A 22,048-nucleotide genomic window follows, 5' to 3' on the forward strand; every position below is an offset into this window, starting at 1 on the left:
CACTCTCTGCCTAGTCCTTTGAGGCAGGGTCTCTTACTGAACCTTGAGCTAGGCTGGGTGCCAGGAGGCCCCAGACATCCTGTCTTAGGCTCCCTACTCTCTAGTGCTGGGATTACAGTTACACATTGCTACCATGCTGGGCTTTTTACATGGACGCAAGATTGAACTGCAGCCCTCATTCTCACACAGCGACTGCTCTTATCCACCTAGCCATCTCTCCAGGTCCCTGTTCTTGTTTTACTGGGTCAGCAATTGTTGAAGTTGGTTCAGAGGTGAGCCAGACAGGACTTCGTAATGCTCTCTGGATCTTTTCCTTCTGGGATGGCCTATCTCGCTCTAGCAGCTGTACTTTCACCAGATTCCACCTTCTGGTTCCTAGGCAAATAAGACTGATTCCTTTCCTAAGGCTCCTATTGGTACTGCATGCCTTGCCAAATCTGTAACTTGTCCCTACCTTGAAAGTCAAGAAAACAGGAACTCACTATGTATGTCATCTGTCTTCTAAGCAGACCCTTCTTAAGAATCCGCCTGCTTCTCCTCCCTATCTAGGGCTCTGTGGCAGTTGCTCACTGTATTAACTCCAGACTGTGGATGGTATCTGAAGGAGTGCCAGTTTCATAGGCCAGTACTCTGCCACTGCTAATTATTGGGTTTTTTTTTTTTTGGTCTTTTTGAGATAGGGTCTCCCTGTAGCCCCAGCTGGCCTGGAACTTGCTATGTAGACTAGGCTGGCCTTGAGCTTGTAGAGTCCATCTGCCTCTGCCTCCTGAGTGCTGGAATTAAAGGTGTGCACCACAATTATTGTTTTTAAAATAAATTTATGAACGTTAACATTCATAATACATAGACTAAATGAGTTATTGGAAAGACCAACCTTAGGGAGAGCACGGTAGTTACATACCATCTCTTTATCCTGTTGCTTAGTTCATTTTTTTCTGTGTTAAGAAGGCCTATTCTTAACTCCGAGACCAATGCAAAGCGCAGGTTTGAACATGCCATGTCTCCTCAGTATTCCTAGTTAATTTATTTTTCAGCTGGGGTAAGGTAGGTGAGTTTAAAGAGGGTTTCTTTCCACTTGTTAACTAAGCGTCATGGTATACAACAAACAGATATGGTCCCATGACTAAAACAAAGTTAAGCAGAGGCAATTTTTTTTTTCCCCAGGAAGAACATGTAGATTTTGTGTTGACTACAACAAAACTTAGATTGCTTTTTAAAATTTTTTTGGTGCCCAGTGCTGGGACTAAAGGACTAAAGGTATGCGCTACCACACGTTGGCGAACTCTGGTTACTTTCAAATGGAAATGAGATAAAAACTCATGAGTAGAGGCAGTGATGTCTTCCCTCTTAACCCGAATCTTCCTCCTCTACCTCCCTTTCCAGCTGCCATGACTGCAGAGGTCCTTGGCCGGCACATCCACAAGCAACAGAGGGTTTGCCAAAAGAGTATTATCTTTTGGCACTGCAGAGCTGGCCAGATGGTGATTAGCAGGAAAGACAGAAAACATAAAACTTCATCAACAAAGTAGCATTTTCATTTCAGCTGTTCCTGGGGGCAAAACAGCGCAATAAAGAGAAAGCCCAGCTTGAAAGTTTTGTGGTTATCTCCGCTTCTCATTACGGTGGCCCTGATTATAATCACACCTACGATTACGAGATTTAACCCACCTGGTCTCAAGGCTGCAGCAGGGAGAGGAGTCATACATTCATCTCGCCCCATTTCCTTTCCGTTAGTCACCAAGTAAGCACAATTTCCAAGTTTCAGTGTGTGTGGACTGGGGGTTTGGAGAATAGGAGAGACACTTTCTAGTCCCGCAGCTTTTTTGAAAAATGATAAAGATCTTTCGAGGCCACAGATGATTTCCTTATTTGATGAGGCGAACAGTGCCACTTTCATTAGTTACATACAATGTCAGAAATCTGGAGACGGTTTCTTTCCTGGTTTTTCTTTTCTTCTTTTTATGGAGACAGGATCTCATGTAGTCCAGGTTAGTCTCAAACTTGGCTATGTAGTTGAAGGTGACCTTGAACTCCTGATCCTCCTGCTTTCACCTCCTGAGTGCTGCTATTACAGGTACACAACACCACACCTGGCTTTTAGAAGTCCTATTTCTTCTTCCACTTTGCTGACAATTGTTTTCTCTCTTTACACACATGTATTCTCTTTCTCTTGTGTGTACTCTCACACTCAGCATGGAGATCAAAGGTAGGGCCTTTGACATAGTAAGCACAAGCTATACCACTGAGCTACATGGCCAGCCCCAGAGTTTTGTAGATTTGTTTTATTAATTTTTTTGAGACAGGGTCTCATGTAGCCCAGGCTGGCCTCAAACTTGTTCTGTATCAGAATTCGTGATCCTCCTGCTTCCACTTCCTAAATGCTGGGATTACAGATATGTAATACCATGCTGAGCTTAGATTTCTCTTAAACAAGTTTTAATTTATAATTTTTAATTATTTATTTTTTATTTTTATTTTATGGGTGAGTGTTATGCCTGCATGTGTGTAAGTGCACCCATGTTGCTCAATGCCTACGGGGGTCAGAAGAGGGTGTCAGATCCTCTGGAACTAGAATTACCCAGGTCTTCTGCAAGAACAGTACTCTTAACTCCTGAGCCATCACTTCAGCCACAGTAAATTATATTTTTAATACATTTTTATTGTTAAATAATTTTAGACTAATAGGAAAGTTTAGTACAGAATCCCTGTATCCTCCTCACTCAGTTCCTCAGTAACAACTTATATAAATAACAGCGATTTTGCCTGGGATGTAAAATTATATGAATTATTGGGTTAGGCTCCACATGTCCCCTAGCTCCATTAGTGACTGAAAAAACCAGGTGAGAATCCCCAGTTCCTGAGCAATTCTTCCTCCACAGCTGAGATGACTCATCCCTTTCATCCCTTTGGGTCCCTATTAGTCACTTCCCCATATCCATTTCCTGCCATCTTTCTAACTAAACTTCAATTTTGTTCAGAGCAGGGATTTTCCAGCTAAAAACATTATGGGGCACCTTACATGCGGAGTAATTAGGTGAGCATTCTGGTCAATGAATAGGAGGGAAGTCAGCTGAGAGGGGGCTCTAGGAAACTGCTCTAATTTCCCCTAAAAAGACAGAAAGGGAGTTAGGTGTGGTAGCTGGCGCATGCCTTTAATCCTAGCAGAGGCAGGTGGATCTCTGTGAGGCCAGCCTGGTGTACATAGTGAGTTCCAGGGCAGCTGGGGCTACAGGGAGACCCTGTCTCAAAAAGGCAAAAAAAAAAAGAAAGGGGCCGAGGACTCCCACCTTTTTTCTCACTCACCTAAATCAGTTCGAGGGGCCCCAGAGACAAAGGGCCAAGATTATACAATCACTGGCCCTTTGGATGCTGAGCTGCTAACAGACATGTGGTTCTTCTGATCTGAGAAAAACAAATCCTCACTTCTTGAGGACACTGAGGTCAAGATTTTATAACTTGTAGTGGAACATGTTCATATCAGGTATGTGCACTCAGTCCAAGCCCCAGCCTGGACAAGGCTCAGGACAAGGCAGCTGACAGTGACCAACAGGGAAGTGGCCATTTGTAAAATCAATGGCCTAGCCGGGCGTGGTGGCGCACGCCTTTGATCCCAGCACTTGGGAGGCAGAGGCAGGCGGATCTTTGTGAGTTAGAGGCCAGCCTGGTCTACAGAGTGAGTTCCAGGACAGCTGGGGCTACAGGGAGACCCTGTCTCAAAAAAAAAAAAAAAAAAAAAAAAAAAAAAAAAAATCAATGGCCTAGCCGCAGAGCTGAACAATATAACAAGTTGACATTTACAGAGAAAAAGTGGCTGTTTGAGGATGGGAGGGGATAACTAATGAGCGCCTGCGTGTACAAACACGTATCAGGAACCTGATACGGTAAAATACGCTCAGGAATAAAGCCTCTCTGTGTGACAGAACAATCATTCTCACAATGGCTTCCCGGAGGCTTGGTTAAACACCGATGTGCAAGCCATAGAGGAGCCTCTGGATGCCAGGAAGTAAATTATTAACACAGATTCTCCATCTGAAGTCAACTGGGGAATGCATTTCTATTAGAATCAAGAAGAAAATTAATTTTGAGGTCACTCATCCTCAGTACACAGTTGGGTATATAAATTTTCTTCCTGTACTGGCCATACACTGGGGAGAGGAACCTACTTGAGGAAGGAAGAAAGTGCAATTTATGCAGCAACAGAAATTTCACGCATTGACCTCAGAGGTGGAAGGGAAGGCTCTTAAACAAAGCCCTTCAGTAACGCTGCATGAACAGACAAAATGAGTCAGGAAGACCAGTCGGCAGAGTTCAAGCTTCAGAGGCAGGGCTAACGCTAGCACAACTTGGAACCAGAAGAGAAGGCAGGATTGCCTGCCTCTGTCTGTGAACGTGTGCTCAGGTTTTTCTCCAGCAGTTACTGTGCAGTTTCTCTAAGGTGTTACAGAGACTCTTTTTGACAATGCCAGTAATACCACCTTCTTGCTACCAAAGCCCTGCTGGTGGATTCATTTGCATGAGTCCATCTAAGAAAAAGGTTTGGGTTGGACCAGGTCAAAGGAAGGCTGAGTAAAAGAACAGTACAGAGGTAGGGAAGATGTACACAGGGAGAGACTGAATTACCTCAGTAGCTTTCTGGCTGAGTCCTCGAAGCAGCAGCACAATCACGTGGATGGCACCTCTGCGTACCTGAACCTCACGGTCGGTTTTAGCCACAGCAATCAGGCAGGCTGTCACCTAGGAAGGCGAGGGAAAAAGTCAATAAAAATCAGGATTGTACAATTACCTATATCCTTCCAGCTGTGTTCCACTTAACTACACATTCATCAGAAGCAATCTGGCTTAGAAAGGGGTGGATTAGTTTCCTCATGTTCAATTAAGAAGGTGAGATCTAGTGGTAGAGTTCTTGGCATAGTCAAGCTTTCGTGGAAAAGGATAAAATCTGGTTTGGAATACAGGGGTGGGACCAGGGAGTGTGAGGGCACAGATATATTAAAAAACCTCTGTTTCAAAAAAGGCAAGGTCAAGGTCAAATGCAAGTATCTCCTTAAAGCTAGGAAAAATTCTTAGATGTCCCTCTTTAGGAACATCATGTCAGGGGAAGGAAAGATGGATCAAAGCACAGCTGATTCTAGGGACTCAGGACCATGGAGATTTCGCTAAGGAGTCTTCAGTGTTTAAGGCCTGACATGAAATGGGTGCATCACTGATGAATGCTTCAACACAAGGTTACAGAAATAGAGAAATACATAAACGTATCTCTTTCAGCATGCTCATCCCCAGCCCTACAAATCTAGTGGACACTCTAGTAAGTCAGCAGTTGCCAGTTTCAGACTCTTCCTGGGTTTCTTCATTTGTGGAACTGATCTTTTTGTACTCAGTTACTTTCAAAGACAATTCTGTCGGGAACAAAGACTAGAAGTTACTCGTAAAATATGGGCCGGTGAGATGGCTCAATGGGTAAAGGTGCAAGTCTGGTGACCTGCAGTTGATCCTCAGAAACCACATAAAGGTGGAAGGAAAGAACAGATTCCTGCAAGTTATCCTCTGATCTCCACATGCATGTCTCTCACCCCTCCTCCCCCAGAGAGAGAGAGAGAGAATTACTAAACCCTGCACCAGCTATCCTACTACTGCTCCTGGTAGGAACAAAAATATTCTAAAACTTCAATAAAGAGTCACCATTAGGGCCAGGCGTGGTGGCACACACCTTTAATCCCAGCACTTGGGAGGCAGAAGCAGGCAGATCTTTGTGAGTTCGAGGCCAGCCTGGTCTACATAGTGAGTTCCAGGACAGCTGGGGCTACAGGGAGACCTTGTCTCAAAAAGACAAAAAAACCTGGTCTACATAGTGAGTTCCAGGTCAGGGGGCTAAAGGGAGACCTTGTCTCAAAAAAAAAAAAAAAAAAAAAAAAAGAAAAAGAATGACTTTTGTGTGACACGCAGCAATGACAAACTGAAAGTATGTCTAAATTATTCAATTGGTTTCTCATATAGTTTTGTTATTAGATTTTCACTGTGTGCTTGTATTTCTTGGCCAACTGTGGAGGGATTTCTAGCCATGATAAGAAAATAGCCAGATCGTGTATTAGGAAACACGTATAAATACTTATTATGTTCAAAGAATGCTGAATACAGGCACAAATGAGGAAATAGGCTTGTGCAGAAATTTTAACTATGCAGGCTGTATTTTTCACAGCTTTCAAACAGTTGGGCAGAGTTCAAAGTGTCTAATTAATCAGTGATGGCAGAGATTAGAAGTTGTTCTGAAATATAATTGCATCTGCCATGCACTGGCATCTAGTCAAGTTACTCTATTAGACAAACTTGCAGTTTGAAAGGGAAGGGAAATCCCAGAGAAAGTTCAGCTCACTGGGGACTGTTGTTCAATAAGATCCAGTAAGCTGTTTCTGCCATTCACCTGGGACCCCCGACCCCACGGCCAACAGGGGCTTTCATGCCTCTGGCATTAACGGTGGAAGTATTTTAGTCCTAAGAGGAATTCCTTGGGCCACCTCCAGACAGGCAACAATATAATAGCTACCTCCACTTTCAAGCTTAGTATTTACAAGGTAGGAACTGAAGTCAGAGAAACAAGTTAGAGCTAGGCTGGAGTCTTTCTGGTCACACGAAAGTTCAGCTTATTTGGTCTTATAACATGAGAAGCTAGCCTAGAGCGATGTCAAGAAGAGAGGCTCCCAAACACTTGCCTGTTCCCTTTGAGGTTTAGTGTGGGGCCCATGCTTCCATGTCTGGGAGACCAAGCTTCCTCCTTAGAGCCCTGCTGGTGCCTGCCTTTGCCTCCTCTATTCTAATGCCCTAGGCCTCAGCTATCAGTGTAAGGCTGGCTCTTTCTGTCAACATTAACTCTACAATTTGGATATCCAGGCAGAAGCATCCTGTTTGGAAAAGGGCTTTCTCTTCAAAGTTAATTCTTGAATCCCTATGTTACCTTGAAGGTACGGTGGAAAGAACCGTGTTCTTACAAGCCTTGCTGGCATGGCCCTTTGCTTGCTACAGGCTGTTAGTGACTTTTAGTGACTTAAGTACTATCTGCAAGGAGCCATCCAGGACAATTAGGAAGAGGTCTGAGATCAGAAGAGGTTTATGAATCTTCCTTAACACCTCTGCCTTCAGGACCATATCCTATAAAATACAGAATGATTGTGCATGTCAATGTTTTCAGAGCAGCGGGATCTTCATATCATACGAAAAGATAATACGCCTGCATATATCATCATAGGTCAGCACAGCCTCCTTCTGCTCAGGTCAGGCCCCCAGGCCCTGCTTATATGCTGCTTCTGGCAGGCTGGCACCATAGACTAGACCTCCTCTTAACACTAGAAGTTGGGAGAATGCAAGTCCACTGTCTTTTATCTGTTCAGTCTGGACAAGCCCCTCCATGGCTAGTCCCTCACCTCCGACTCCAAGGACAGACTCAACATTGCCTTCCACCTCTAAAAGCCTTGGTGAATAACAGACATGATGTAAGGTTTTTACTAATTTATGAATTGGTGTAATATTTCCTTTCTCCATTTCTAAGTTCTCCCATAGGACAGAAACCTATTCAGTGTTATTTGAGGGTCAGTGTCCCTATCCTAATAAATGGTACTGTGGAAGGCTCTCTCTTCACTGGCTGAATCATGTAAACCATATTCACTTCTGAAAGCCATACACAAGGAAAGATGACAGCTGCTTTGGAAGCATTAACAGTCAGTTCAAGCAATTAAACACTTCAAAGGAGCTAAGAGAAATAAGGAAAAACATCACTCCCCAATTGGCCTGCCCACACCAAGCATAAGCAGAACTATAAAAATGAAGATAATAAAACAGCACGATTACCAATAACTGACTTTGGAAAATTCCAGGACAGAAGCTACTAGAGCTGAGGCCTACATCAAGGAATCATGTTCTTCCCCTTTCCTAAAGCTTCCTTTGTTAAATTTTTTGGTTGGTCAGCTAACTTGTCTGAAACTAGATCATTGGTAAACTAAGAACCTTAATAGCAACAGCAGTATAACCAATAATTATTATGAGCTCAGCTTACTCATTCAGTCTGCCAGGAAAGAAAGCATGGTGGTTACTTGAGTTTCCTTGGGGTTCCCGGAGCACCAGTAGAGTCCTCTCAGGCACTCTGATCACTTAGGACACTGCACTGATGGTGGCAAAACTGAAAAGTTCAGATCATGCATTGGAATCAGAAGTGATAACTCTGTACCAGAGCTCAAGTATGTGGAATTTTGGGAATGCATTAAAAGTAGACTGCACCACAGCCTTGTCACCTGGGGCACATCTTAGTTGCTGAATTGAGGACAGGCCTCTTCCTCCGGTTACTTCTCACAATGATAAGGATGAAAGAGCCTATCAAGATTTGGTTTCAAGAAACACAGTGCTTAACAAGAACAAGCAGATGTTGTGGGGAAAAAAAATGATAATGTTCTCTAAACAGGTTAAATCTTGATGTCAACAAAGAGGAAAAACTTGAATTCCTAGTATGAAGACTGTAGAAGGGCTGAGCCTGTACTTTGTTCCCTCCCTGAGAGCCAGCACCATTCAAACACAGAGTGCCCAAATCTGGACCACCCACCAATTAGGACAGATGTCTTCAGATGCCACAGCTAGAGGGGCAAATGCTCCCAGAGCAGATCACATCAGAGGATGCCTGGGTGGCTAGTTTGTCAATTTCTATTAAAGTAGACTGTACACTCCTCTTCCCCTGCCTTCCTGCCAAGTGATCAATGTGACTTTCCTAAGGTTCTGACATGTCTAACGCAGGATCCCAGCTTCATGTGAGCCCCTTGCACTTGCTCTACTGTATCACCGTGTTGTCCTGTCTGTTTTATGCTCTCCTGAGATTTCCTGAAGGGAAGAGGCTGGGTCCTTTATCTCTGTCCTCTATTCCTGGCACATGACAAATGCTCATGAAGGAGAATCCTTTCAGGCTGCAGAAGAGAAAGTTTCTTCAAAGTTAAAGTTCTTTTTCCATTGGGCTGGAGAGATGGCTCAGCAGTTAGAGCACTGGCTGATCTTGCAAAGGACCTGGGTTCAATTCCCAGCACCCACATGGCAGTTAACCGTCCTAACTCCGGTTCCAGGGGATCTGACGCCCTCTCCTGACCTCCATGGGCATTTTACGACCCAGGTGCACTGACATGCAGGCAATACACACACACACACACACACACACACACACGGAACGTGTGTGTGTGTGTGTATTTGTTTTGTCTTTTTTTTGAGACAGGGTCTCCTTGTAGCCCCAGCTAGCCTGGAACTCGCTATGTAGACCAAACTGGCCTCAGATTCATAGAGATCTGCCTGCCTCTGCCTCCCAAGTGCAGGGATTAAAGGTGTGCACCACCACACCCAGCCAAATATTTTTTTTAAAAGTTTCTTTTCCATCAATCCTTTCCACACGAAAGGTGGTGGCCAGCCGAGTATGACTTGCACAGTCTTAGGCTTTTCCATTGAGTAAGATGAGAGGACAGAGTCCATTCAGAGTATAAAACCAGCACATGTGGATGATGTCATTGAGCACTGCTGCCAGCTAGAGATACAGAGCGTGGCCCCTTCTATCATGGTTGTGGTGGGTACTCTGGCAACTGAACTTGGAAAACACTTCCCTAGATGTTTGCTATTAAGCAGAGACCCTCTGTGGTACTCTCAGTCTCTCTTCCTTCAAACGAATTCACATTTTTACAAGTTAGAGCCTTCAGTGGGTAGACCTTGACCTTCGTCACTTTCCTATTATCCCACTGCAAAGTATAAGGTTTCTTCAGAATTGCACTGATCTCAAGAATCATAGCTGCTTTTTCTGCACTGTCTTGTAGATAACTTCAAAATCACTTGTTTGAGCCAGGCGTGGTGGTGCACGTAGGCAGATCTCTGTTTGAGGCTAGCCTGGTCCACACAGGGAGTTCCAGACCAGCTGGGGTTACAGGGAGACCCTGTCTCAAAAATATAAAAACAAAACAAAACAAAACAAAAAAACAATCACACTCATTTTTTTGACCAACTGCATATTTTCCCTATCTTCCTGCTTTGATTTCTCATTATGCACCTCAATAAATGCAATAAGCAACAACCATGCCACAGGTTAAATTTATGATGGTTTGAAATTTCCTCTGCCAAACAACTAAGCCCCATTACTTTTGAATTCAGCTTTGCTCAAACTTTCAGGGCACAGGCAGAATGCAGTCAGTTCTTTGCTAGAATGTAACAAATTGGCTTCCAGCTCAGTTCTCAGAGCCCTCTCCTCCTGACCCTTTGAGACCTTAAGAACCAAGCCTCCACATTTCTCTTGGCATTCTGTCTTCCGAAGTCCTGCCAGAATGGCTCATTAAGCTGTACTTAGGAATCTTCTAGGCTTCTCTAGGCTGCAGTTTCAAATTCTTCCACACTTCTCCTGCAAACCAGTTCTAAGGCCGATAAACCACATGTTCAGGTTTATCAGAGCAAAGCCCCCTCCTTAGTAACGATTTTCTATATTAGCTACTTTTCTAGTTGTGACAAAATACTTGACAGAAGCAACTTACGGGAGGAAGGATTGATTTTGGCTCAGAGTTTAAGGAGAAAAAATACTGTCTACCATGCTGGGAAGGTGCTGCAGCAGGAGCATGAAGCAGCTGGTCCCGTTGCTTCTGCAGTTAGGAAGCAGAGAAGCTGGTTTCAGTGGAGAAGCTGGTTTCAGCTCATGATCTCCTTTTGCTCTTTTTCTCCAGTCTAGGAACCCAGCCCATGGAATGGTGCCACCCACATGCAAGAAGGGTTTTTCCCTTCTCAGTTAAATCTCTCTGGAAATATTGTCACAGACACAACAAGGGGTGTCTTTGGAGGACTCTAAAGCTTATCAAGTTGGCAATGAAGACTAACCACAGTGGAGCACACCTGTAACCCTACATCCCCAAGGGCTGGGAATGTAGCTCAATGGTAGAGTACTTGCCTAGCCTGTGCAAGGCTCTGGGTTCTATCCCCCGACCCCATACACACATGTCAAAGGTCTCTCAACTCCGTCTGAATAGACAAGAATTATCCGACTACAGGAGGGGCTTGATGGATGAAAATACTAAAACTGGCAGGTCTCCAAGCATGTTCAAACTTGCAGTCCACCTAAGGTGGCTGGTTTGGCACTCACGACAAGGTAAGCGTGGGATGCTGCATGAGAAGGAACATCTAAGAAGAGGAGACAGAAATTATATGGGAGGCAAACACCTAGTTTTTCAAATCAGAGGGAATATACTGTCTTCTGAAGTTTCCTTGCCAAAAGCAGGCTCTATTAAGGTAAAAGTTACACGATCCTTCCTGCCTGCGGCTTTTCTTATATGGCAATTCTCTTCAGTTTCAAGGCATGAAAGCAATCTGTAAGGGAGCTGAAATCATTTACTGAGAGACAGCACAGAAGATGGTTAAGAGAATGAATTCTGGAACTAACTGCCCACATTCCAATTCCAATCCTGCCACTTGCTAGCTGTAAAACCGTAAAACTTTTTTAGCCCCTGGGTGCCTCAGTTTCCTCTGTTAGGACTTGATTGGTTGATACATGTAAGGTAGTCGGTACTGTGCTTGTTATTATGACTATTTTTCTTTTTTCTTTTTTTTTGGGGGGGTTCTTTTTGAGACAGGGTCTCCCTGTAGCACCAGCTGTCCTGAAACTCACTATGGAGACCAAGCTGGCCTCAAACTCACAGAGGTCTGTCTGCCTCTGCCTCCCGAGTGCTGGGATTAAAGGCATGCGCCACCATGCCTGGCCAATTTCTTCTTCTTTTTCTTCTTCTTCTTCTTTTTTTTTTTTGTATTATGACTATTTTTCAAACATGTAGGAACCAGTCTTCCCAAATGGCCTCACCCTCCGCTTCATTTGCTGTCAATCAGGCAACACTCAGCACCCACTACTTGCCAAGCATGATGATAGGTACAAGAGGGTATGAAAAGGTAAATGAAGTCTGGTTCTGGGGGCTGGAGCTATAGCACAGTGGCAGAATGTTTGCCAGGCATGTGAAAAGCCCTAGATTTGGTCCTTAGCATTGTTTAAGAAAAAGGAGGAGGAGGAAGGGCTAAAGAAGGAGGAAGAAGAAAAAGAGGAGGAAGAGACTGTCCTTTTTCTACCTGTTACATGTTACTAACCATGAGCAGTCTTGGGATAAATGTAGCCAAAACAGTCCAGATCTCTAGAGGTGGGACAGGGTCACCTGACAGCTGTTCGGCATAGGGACACCCACAGCCCCCACTCTTCACTTTGATTTGAAGGCTGAAACCTTCAAAAAAAAAAATCTAGGATCACAACTAGTGCTTCTCTGTGTGCCAGAAATACGGCAGGTTATTTGCCTAGTACTATTCCCTACTTCTTAGTGAAGGCTAAGTAAGCAATGCTTAATTCTTGCTGTGAGCCAGGAAGCCACACTGTAAAACAAAACCCTTCATGATGTGGCCCCTGCCTCCTACTCTCATCTCAGCTCCAGGCATCAACTAACCCCCACCCCACTCTACCCACTCTACCCACTCTTCTGGATCTTTCTGTGGTTCTTCAAACGTGTCAGACTGTCCCCTACTATTGTGCCCGTGCACATACAGCTCCCTCTGATGAAATGATCACACCTACCTTCTTTGTCTACCTAAATTTACTTGTTCTCCAGATTTAGTCCCAACATTTAATTTCCTCCAGGCACATCTGTCAATATCACAACCTGATCCAGAGGCTCCTCACATATGTCCCAGCACCCATCCCAATGATCTGCCAATGTAGCTGCTGGTGACTGTGTCTTCCAGCAGATTCCGCAGGCTTAGAAGGCAAGGCTGAATGGACACGACTTTTCTCTTTAGCTTCTAAGAACAGACCTGCATGCACATTGAAGATGCTGGGAACATTTGAAGGACACTGGCTATTCTGTTCTTTTCACTGCTTTGCTGTTCATCTCCATCAATGTCATCATTAGCCTACTCTAAATGGCCAAGTTTTTCCTTAAAGAAAAACCTAAATATATAAAAATGAACTGCCTATACCCAAATGTCACCTCCCTAATGAAAGTTATAAATTGTGATAGCTAATCTTGACTGTCAAAACTTGATGGGATTTAGCATCACCATGGAAACAAACAAATCTCTGGGCATGTCTCTGAGAGATTTTCTAGATTAGGTTAATAGAGGTGGGAAGACTCACCTTAAATGTGGGTGGCACCATTTTGTGGGCTGGGGTCCCAGACCCCAGGAAAGCAACAGGAAAGCAAGCTGAGCACTAGCATTATCTCCTTCTGCTTCCTGACTGAGATGTCATGTGACCAGCTGCCTCTCCTGCTGCCAGACTTCTCTGCCATGATGGACTTCACCTTTGAACCATGAGCCAAAATAAATCCTTTTTCCTCAAGTTGCTTCTTTCAAGTATTTGTCATGGCAACGAGAAAAATAACCAACGATATGCTATTGTATTGCCACCCCATCACCTAACACTAAAATCCTCATCACTTTCTCTACTTATTTTCACAGCACTTTTTTTTTTTGGTCTTTTTGAGACAGGGTCTCTCTGTAGCCCCAGCTGTCCTGGGACTCACTATGTTGACCAGGCTGGCCTCAAACTCACAGAGATCCATCTGCCTCTGCCTCTCGAGTGCTGTGATTAAAGGCATGCACCACCACACCTGGCTTCACAACACTTTAAAAATTTTTTTTTATTTATTATTTTTATTTTTATTGTATGTGTATGAGTGTATTGCCTGTGGACCCAGGTTCCATTCCCAACACCCACATGGAGGCTACGAACCTTCCTTAACTCCAGTTCCAGGGGAATCCGAAGCCCTCTTCTGACTTTCACAGCACTTTTTGTCTAACACACAGTATACTGATTGATTTATACATTCTTTTTAACAGTTTATTAAAAATTTTTTACTTTATTTATTTATTTTTTATTTATTTATTTGTGTGTGTATGGATATGTGTGCTATGGTGTAAGTGTAGAGGTCAGAGGACAACTTGCAGGAGTCAGTTTTCTCCTTTTACCACATGGGTCCTCGGGATTGAGCTCAAGTTGTCGGGTGTATCATTACCTGCTGAGCCACTCACCAGCCCATTAAATACAATCTTTACTGTCTGTCTCTGCTTTCCAGAACAGCATCTCTATGAAGCTGAGAACCATTGTTTATTTTGAAGACTGAGATGTCTTTGGAGTCTAGATTACTGCTTGGTATGTAGAAGACTCCTGATAAAAACTGTTGAATAAGGGGATGGAGAGATGGCTCAGTGGTTAAGAGCACTGACTGCTCTTGCAGAGAACCCGGTTTCAACTCCCAGCATCCACATAGTGGCTAACAACCATCTGTAACAGTTCCGGGGGCTCTGACGCCCTCTTCTGACCTCTGAAGGCACTACATAACATGGGTGGGTGCACGTACATACATGCAGGCAATACACTCATACATGTAAAATAAAAGTAATAAAATATTTTTAAAAAAAAACAATAAAAAACCCCAAACTGTTGAATAAATCATTACATCAAGCATATACATCACTTCTATCAGTGTGACAATCCTATATTATAGTTATTTTAATCCCATTTTCTAGATCAAGGAACCAAATTCAGAGTTGAAGCAATCTGCTCAAGTGGAACAGTTAGAGGTGGGGCTGGACCCACCTTTCCTACTCCCATGAGTGCTTGACAACTTGGTTTTCTTTCAACATGTCAATAGGTCTCTAGAAAGGTGACTTTTCTTTTGAGATAGGGTCTCCCTGTAGCCCCAGTTGGCCTGGAACTCCCTATGTAGACTAGGCTAGCCTTGAACTCACAGAGATCCTCCTGCCTCTGCCTCCCAAGTGCTGGGCTTAAAGGGGTGCGCCACCACACCCAACTGAAAGGTGACATTTCTTAAATGTTACAAAATTTGGGGCTGGAAATATGGTTCAGTGCTTAAGTGTACTGGCTGCTCTTGCAGAGAGGACTTGAGCTTGGTTCCCAGCATCCACATGCAGGCTAACAACCACTTGTAACTCCATTTCCAGGGGATCTGATGCCTTCTTCTGGCCTCCGTGGGCATTGCACACACATGCAGTGTACTTATATACATGCAGGCAAAACACTCATACCCATAAAATAAAAAATTTGCCAGGCGTGGTGGCGCACACCTTTAGTCCCAGCACTTAGGAGGCAGAGGCAGGCAGATCTCTGTGAGTTTGAGGCCAGCCTGGTCCTACATAGTGAGTTCCAGGTCAGCTGGGGCTACAGGGAGACCCTGTCTCAAAAACAACAACAACAACAAATTTAAATGTGGGCTGGAGAGCTGGCTCAGCAGTTAAGAGCACTGACTGCTCTTGCAGAGGACCTGGGTTCGATTCCCAGCACCCACATGGCAGCTACAACTGTCTATAACTCCAGTTCCAGGGGATCCAACGCCCTCTTCTGACTTCCATGAGCATTGCATGACATGGGTCACTAACACACATGCAGGCAATAAATTCATACACACAAAATTTAAAAAAAAATTTCTTTTTTAAAAATTTTATTTATTAAATATCTTAACCACTGAGCTGACGCTCCAGCCCCCAAAAAACAGTTTCTAAAAAAATGCTACAAAATATGTTTTAGCTCAATCTGCCAACATGCTATGGCTTCCTTAAGGGAGAGAAAGGGGAAAACCTAGGGGTTGAAAAGGAAATCTGGTCTCAGAGTTTGGGTTCAGTTATCATGATGCTCAGGTTCTGCTCAGGCTCTGTAGTTTTACAAAAAGTATGGGTTAGGACTGGAGAGATGGCTCAGTGGTTAAGAGCACTGGCTGCTCTTCCAGAGGACCTGGGTTTGGTTCCCAGCACCCACATGATGGCTAACAACCATCCATAACTCCAGTTCCAGGGGATTCAATGCCCTCTTCTGACCTCTGTAGGCACTGCACAACCTGGGTGCCTTTACATACATGCAGGTGATACACTCATACATATGAAAAAAAAGGAAGTATAGGTCCCATTAACTCTGAGCTTATCCACTTGATGCCTGTGACTGACCAATGAAGGCCAATATGAGTATTTGCCTGAGATTTTCTGTAATACAAATGACTCACAGATGACCCAGAGACAGAGAAATGGTCAATCTAGCCCTTCTCCAAAGATTCTTCAAATCTGTTAACCACCTCAGAATATTTATAATATATCATTATTTATGAGTTAGCTAAACATGAAATTTATTTATGCTTCATATAAATTTTAGACACATCGTCAGAAGGTATTTCTTTTTTTTTTAAAATTACGTGTATGTGTGTGTCTGAGTGAGGGTATGTCACGTGTTTGAGGGTCCCTGCAGAAGCCAGAAGAAGACGTTGGAGGCCCTGGAGCTGGAGATACAGGTGGTTGTGAGCTGCCTGACATGGTTGCTGGGATCTGAACTCAGGTCCCTTGGAAGAGTATTAAGCGTTCAGCCCCCAGAAGGTGATCTAGACAACATTTTAAGTAATTTTGTGTATTATACAAAGTTTTGTTGTGCAGGGACAACTCAACTTTTCCTATTGTGACTTCATGCTGGCACTCAAAAAGTTTCAGGTTTTGGAGCATTATGGATTTTAGATTAGGGCTATTGAACCTGTAATACACCTTTTGATATATGTAGGAGACAAATAGGGAAGTTAAAGGGAATAAATCCATTCATCAAGCATATGTATTATTAGGAATTAAGACTTAATAGAATCCCCAAAGGACCCTGGGTCCTATCATTGAGATACTCACACATGCACATTTACTGCTACACTATCCACAGTAGCTAGAAAATGGACCCAGCCTCGATGCCCACCGAGCGATGAATGAAGAAAATGCGGTCCATATACACAATGGAAAAGAAAGATGAAATCATGACATTTGCAGGAAAATGGGTGGAACTGGAAATTATTATCTTAATAAGCAAAGTATCTCATACTCAGAAAGACAAATACTGCCTGGCATGGCAGTATATGCCTTTAATCTTAGCACTCAGGAGGTAGAGGCAGAGGTATCTCTGTGAGTTTGGGGCCAGCCTGGTCTACATAGTGAGATGCTGCCTCAAGAAACAAAAAAACAAACAAGAAAGACAAATGCTTCATGTTTTCTCTCATATGAATCAAAGACTTAATTTTTATGTGTGTGGGGTATAGATAACGAAACTAGAAAAGGGCGAGAAAGGCAGAAAAGGCCTTGCCCAGGGAGCATTGGGAGGGAAAAGGGTAACATATGACATGAACAGAGAAAGGGGGTGGGTGGGAAAGAAGGGAATCAACTAGAGGGAAGTAGAGGTTTGGGGAAGAGGATTAACAAAAACCAAATATAAAAATCCAATGAGCCAGGTGTGATGGCACATGCCTTTAATCCCAGCACTGGGGAGGAAGAGGCAGGCGTATCTCTGTGAGTTCAAGGCCAGCCTGGTCTACATAGTGAGTTCCAGGTCAGCTGGGGCTACAGGGAGACCCTGTCTCAAAAAGAACAACAAAAATCCTATAATGAAGCCCATTACTTTGTATACTACTTAAAAATAACAAACAAGGGGCTGGAGAGATGGCTCAGCAGTTAAGAGCACTGATTGCTCTTGCAGAGGCCCTGGGTTAGATTCCCAGCACCCACATGGTGACTATGAACCATCCTTAACTCCAGTTCCAGGGGAATCCGAAGCCCTCTTCTGACCTCTGTGGCATTGCACGACCCAGGCGCACTCACATACATGCAGGCAATACACTCATACACATAAAATAAAAATAATAAATAAAAAAGGTGGAGCCAGCATATAGCACCTCATGAACCACGGGGCCCAGCAGGAAGTCCAGGCGCTGGCACAGCTCTCCCAGGTTGGCTAAGCTGCTGGCCCTGTGTGCAGCATCTGGATCTCTCACTCCCCGCAGGAAGGTATGGATCAAAGGTTCTCGGTACTTGGAGACCATGTCCCCTGCAGAAAAAAGAAATCAGAATCCTTTACAATTTTAACTCCTCGATGAATGCAGATTTTGGAGCATTATGGACCTTATGCTGCACGATGCCTTACACTATTCTAGGGTCTTGTATAACCATTAAAAGTCATGTTCAGAGCTGGGCGTGGTTGCACATGTCTGTAATACAGCAGTTGGGAGGCTGGGAAAGGAGGCGCACATGTTCAAAGTCAAGCCAGTTTCAGGCCAGATTGGGCTATACAGTGAGACCTTCTGTTAAATGTTAATATTCTTTGGATATAAAAATTAATAAAACATCATGTTTAACCTTTAAGAAGCCCATAGCTTAGATCATGAGTATAAGCAGATAAGTGCTGACAATTGTGGCCCTGTATCAGAGGTAAACACAAGTTGCTTACGGAACACTGTCTCATGATCTGTCTCTTGGAAGGAAAGGGAGAAGAAAATTCCCTGCCTCCCCTTTTCCCTCCTTCTAAGTCAGGAACTTTTGTATACCTTTCTACAGTATAACAAAAAGATGAAGATGTACTTTCTCCCAACAATACACTACACGCAGTTCTGCTCACCTTCTGCTCTGTTACCATCAACGCAGCCACAGTTTATTTTCAGAATAGATGGGGAAACTTTAACCTTACAAACAGCTCATACTCAGGACTTGAGATGTAGCTCAGTTGGTAAACTCCTTGCCTAGCATGCAAAAAGCCCTGGGTTGGATCCCCAGCACTGAATAAAACTGGGTACAGTAGTACACATCTGGAATTCTAGCACTCAGGAGAGGCACGAAGATCAGAAATTCAAGGTCATCCCCACCTATAACAAGTTCATAGCCAGCTGGAATACGTAAGACTTTGTTTTTTTAAAAAAGTTGTTCAAAGAATAAACAGAGCTGAGATCAAACTTAGGCTGTCTGACAAGTCCTATGATACATTGCATTTAAGATATTTTCAACTAAAAAGAAAATAAATTTTACCTTCTCTTTCCTTTTCTAGAGTTAAGAAGGGGCTTACTCATTTGCAATGTGTAATACAGGTTTGGAGTGAAAGGATCTGGCTTCTACTTTTGGCCTCTGCTCCAACTAGCAGTGTGACCCTGGGCAACGCACTTCACTTCTTCAGAGAGTGGAGCCAAGTCAGTGAGACAAGATCTCTCTGGCCTCTTCTGGTTGTAAGTTTGTGGGTTGGTGAGTTACCTTTGGTTTAGTCATCAGGGGAATAAGAGTTAGGAGTCCCAGGAAAGAAGAAGAGGTAATATTCATAACCTCTGTGGAGGGAATTGGAGTTCAAGAAAAACGTTCCTTGTCGGGAAGGAAGGCACAAAAAATAAAATGTTTGGAAATCCGTAAAGAAGAGAAAATGTAGGTTGAAAGGGTGAGCATGTGAGAACCAAGTAATGGTTAATAATACAGGGACTTCAACTGAAAGTAAATGGCAAAGAAAAGGCATACTAAATTAATTACTAATTTATTATTATTACTACTAGAGAGATAGGGTCTCACTGTAGCTCAGCTGGTCTGGAACTCACAATATAGCCTAGGTGGGCCTCAAGATCATGACAATGCTCCTGAGTCCTGGGATTACAGATGTGAGCCACCATGTGCAGCTTAACTTATTATTTTTTAAATATTAATTTTAAAATAATAAATTTATGTGTATGTATGTATGTATGCCATGTGTGTCTGGGTGCTTGCAGAGGTCAGAAAAGGTGGTTGGATCTCCTGAAGCTAGAGTGACAGGTGGTTGTGAGCTGCTCCATGTGGGTGCTGGGAACTTGGGTCCTTTGGAAGAACAGCAAGTACTCTTAACTGTTGAGATATCTCTCCAGCCTCTTATTATCATTAATTTAAATTTTAGTGCTCTGAGACAGGGTCTCAGGCTGGCTTCTAGCTTGCTATAGTCCAGGCTGACTCTGTGTAGTCAAGGATGACCTTGAATTTCTGGTCTTCCTGCCTCCATCTCCCACGTGTGGCATTAGACCCATGTGCTGCCATACTCAGTTTTATGTGGTGCTGGGGATCAAACTCAGGGCTTTGTGTATATTCGGCAACTGCTCTACCAACTGAGCTACATCTTAAGCCCTAAAATAAATATTTTAAATCTCTATAGTGAGTGAGGACTGCAGACATCCCAAGTTAAGGATAGTTACAGCAAATGAATTCAAATTTTAGTTTAGTAATTGCTGGTAGCTAAGTGGTAAAAGGAAACAGAAAACAGCTCTCATTAACCAATAAAAGAGGGAACAAAAATTTTCTAGAAGAGAAAAAATGTAGGAAGAATACTCATCAATTCATCTTGCAAATCTTTTTTTTCCTTGCGGGGCAGGCAGTGCTGGGATTTAACATAGGGACTCACGCATGTGAGGCAGGCACACTCTACCCCTGAGCTATATACATGCCCAGCCTCATCCAGCAAGTCTTAACTGAATACCAACATTATTACAATTATGTTCCTAGTACTTAATATGGCATGAACAGGGCTAGAGATAGCTCAGCAGTAGAAGAGTGCATACTGCTCTTGCAGAGGACCTGAAAAGCATCTATATCAGGTGGCTCACAATCACCAGCTCTGGGGGATCTGATGCCCTCTTCTGGCCTCCATAGGCACCTGTATTCATGTGCACATACTTACACAGAGACACATACATATACACATAATTAAAAATAAAATAAAGCTGGGCATGGTGGCACACACCTTTAATCCCAGCACTTGGGAGGCAGAGGCAGGCGGATCTCTGTGAGTTCAAGGCCAGCCTGGTCTACAGAGTGAGTTCCAGGACAGCTGGGGGTACAGGGAGACCCTGTCTCAAAAAGACCCCCCCCCAAAAAAAAACCGAAATAAAATCTTTAAAAAATATACAGCATAAACCTTGGAAGGCAGAGGTAGGTGGATCTCTATGAGTTTGAGGTCATTCTGGTCTAGAAAGCAATTACCAGGCCAGCCAGGAGAGCCTGTCTTGAAACAAACAAACAAACAGACATGGCATAAACAAGAAAGCAGGATTCCCAGCTTCATACTTTTGGTAGGGGAGAAATACAATAAATCCTAAACAAATTTTCCAGCAGAAATCAAGCCTATAAAGAAAAATGGAGAAGGGGGGTTGAGAGCTGAGGGTTTGGGTTAAAATTCTCAGATGAAGAGATAAAAAGATGAAAGACACACGAGGATCTGGGGCAAAGTGACGAAGTGAGTAGACCACAGAAGTTATATTTATATTATTCAATTATATTAATAAGTAATATTATTATATTCAATTATGTTCATAGAAATTATGTGCTTGTTTCCTATACTTAGAAATCAACAGCATACACATTATATTAACAAAGCTACAACTTAACCTTTCATTTATTTATTTATTTTTTGGTCTTTTTGAGACAGGGTCTTCCTCTAGCCCCAGCTGGCCTGGAACTTGCTTTGTAAACCAGGCTGATCTTGAATTCACAGAAATACACTAAAGGTGTGTGCCACCACACCTGGCTCCATAATTCCTTTTAAAATGAGCATCCATGTACCTGCACTGCCCACCAACCCCACCTCCAATTGCATCTAAGAACCAAATGTTTCTATGGAGGGTCAGCATCTCAAGACCCTGCACTCTATCCAGTCATCTGGCTCTGGGGCCACTTGCCACCTTGTTTCCCAGGTCCTGGACTGGAAAGCTGAACACTCACTCATCTACTCAGTATTTCTCTATGTCCTGCCATCATGTTCTCTACAGACTAGTTCTCCCTTAGATCTCACATAGACTAGATCTGTCATACTCTTGCTCAAACTTGGTCTCTTCAGGGCATTTCCTAGGGGCTCTACTCACTTCTCACTAATCTCTCTCCTGGCTCCTACCCTGTCATATACCCAGGGTCTCATTGTCTCAGACTGCATTGTGTCCCACTCTCTAGGAGGAAGCCACCCTGACCAGGTTTCTATGGAGAACAAAATGAATGACAGTCAAAGAATATAGCTTTCAGGGCTACAATTCAATATTCATATTGGATTTAAAGATTCTATATTAGTTGGGCATGGTGGCACACACCTTTAGTCCTAGTACTCGGTAGGCAGAGGCAGGTGGATCTCTGGTGAAATCAAGGCCAGCCTGGTTTACATAGTGAGTTCCAGACCAGCTGGGGCTACAGGGAGACCTTGTCTCAAAAAACACCAAGAAAAAAAAAAAGATTCTATATTAAA

General features: G+C 43.5%; 1 protein-coding gene across 2 annotated transcripts in view; it reads right to left on the bottom strand.

The window, feature by feature from the left end:
- Tango6 (transport and golgi organization 6 homolog) overlaps positions 1 to 22,048 on the bottom strand; it is a 188,060-nt gene that overhangs the window by 29,962 nt on the left and 136,050 nt on the right. For both annotated transcript variants that reach the window (XM_008833924.3, XM_029563885.1), the window contains exons 16-17: positions 17,721 to 17,872; positions 4,621 to 4,734 (exon numbers count right to left, since the gene is read on the bottom strand). In XM_008833924.3, the coding sequence (XP_008832146.1) occupies positions 4,621 to 4,734; positions 17,721 to 17,872 (266 nt within the window). The remainder of the gene's footprint in view (positions 1 to 4,620; positions 4,735 to 17,720; positions 17,873 to 22,048) is intronic.

Source organism: Nannospalax galili, unplaced genomic scaffold, assembly GCF_000622305.1.
Source record: "Nannospalax galili isolate Female #2095 unplaced genomic scaffold, S.galili_v1.0 scaffold410, whole genome shotgun sequence".
Taxonomy (NCBI): Eukaryota; Metazoa; Chordata; class Mammalia; order Rodentia; family Spalacidae; genus Nannospalax; species Nannospalax galili.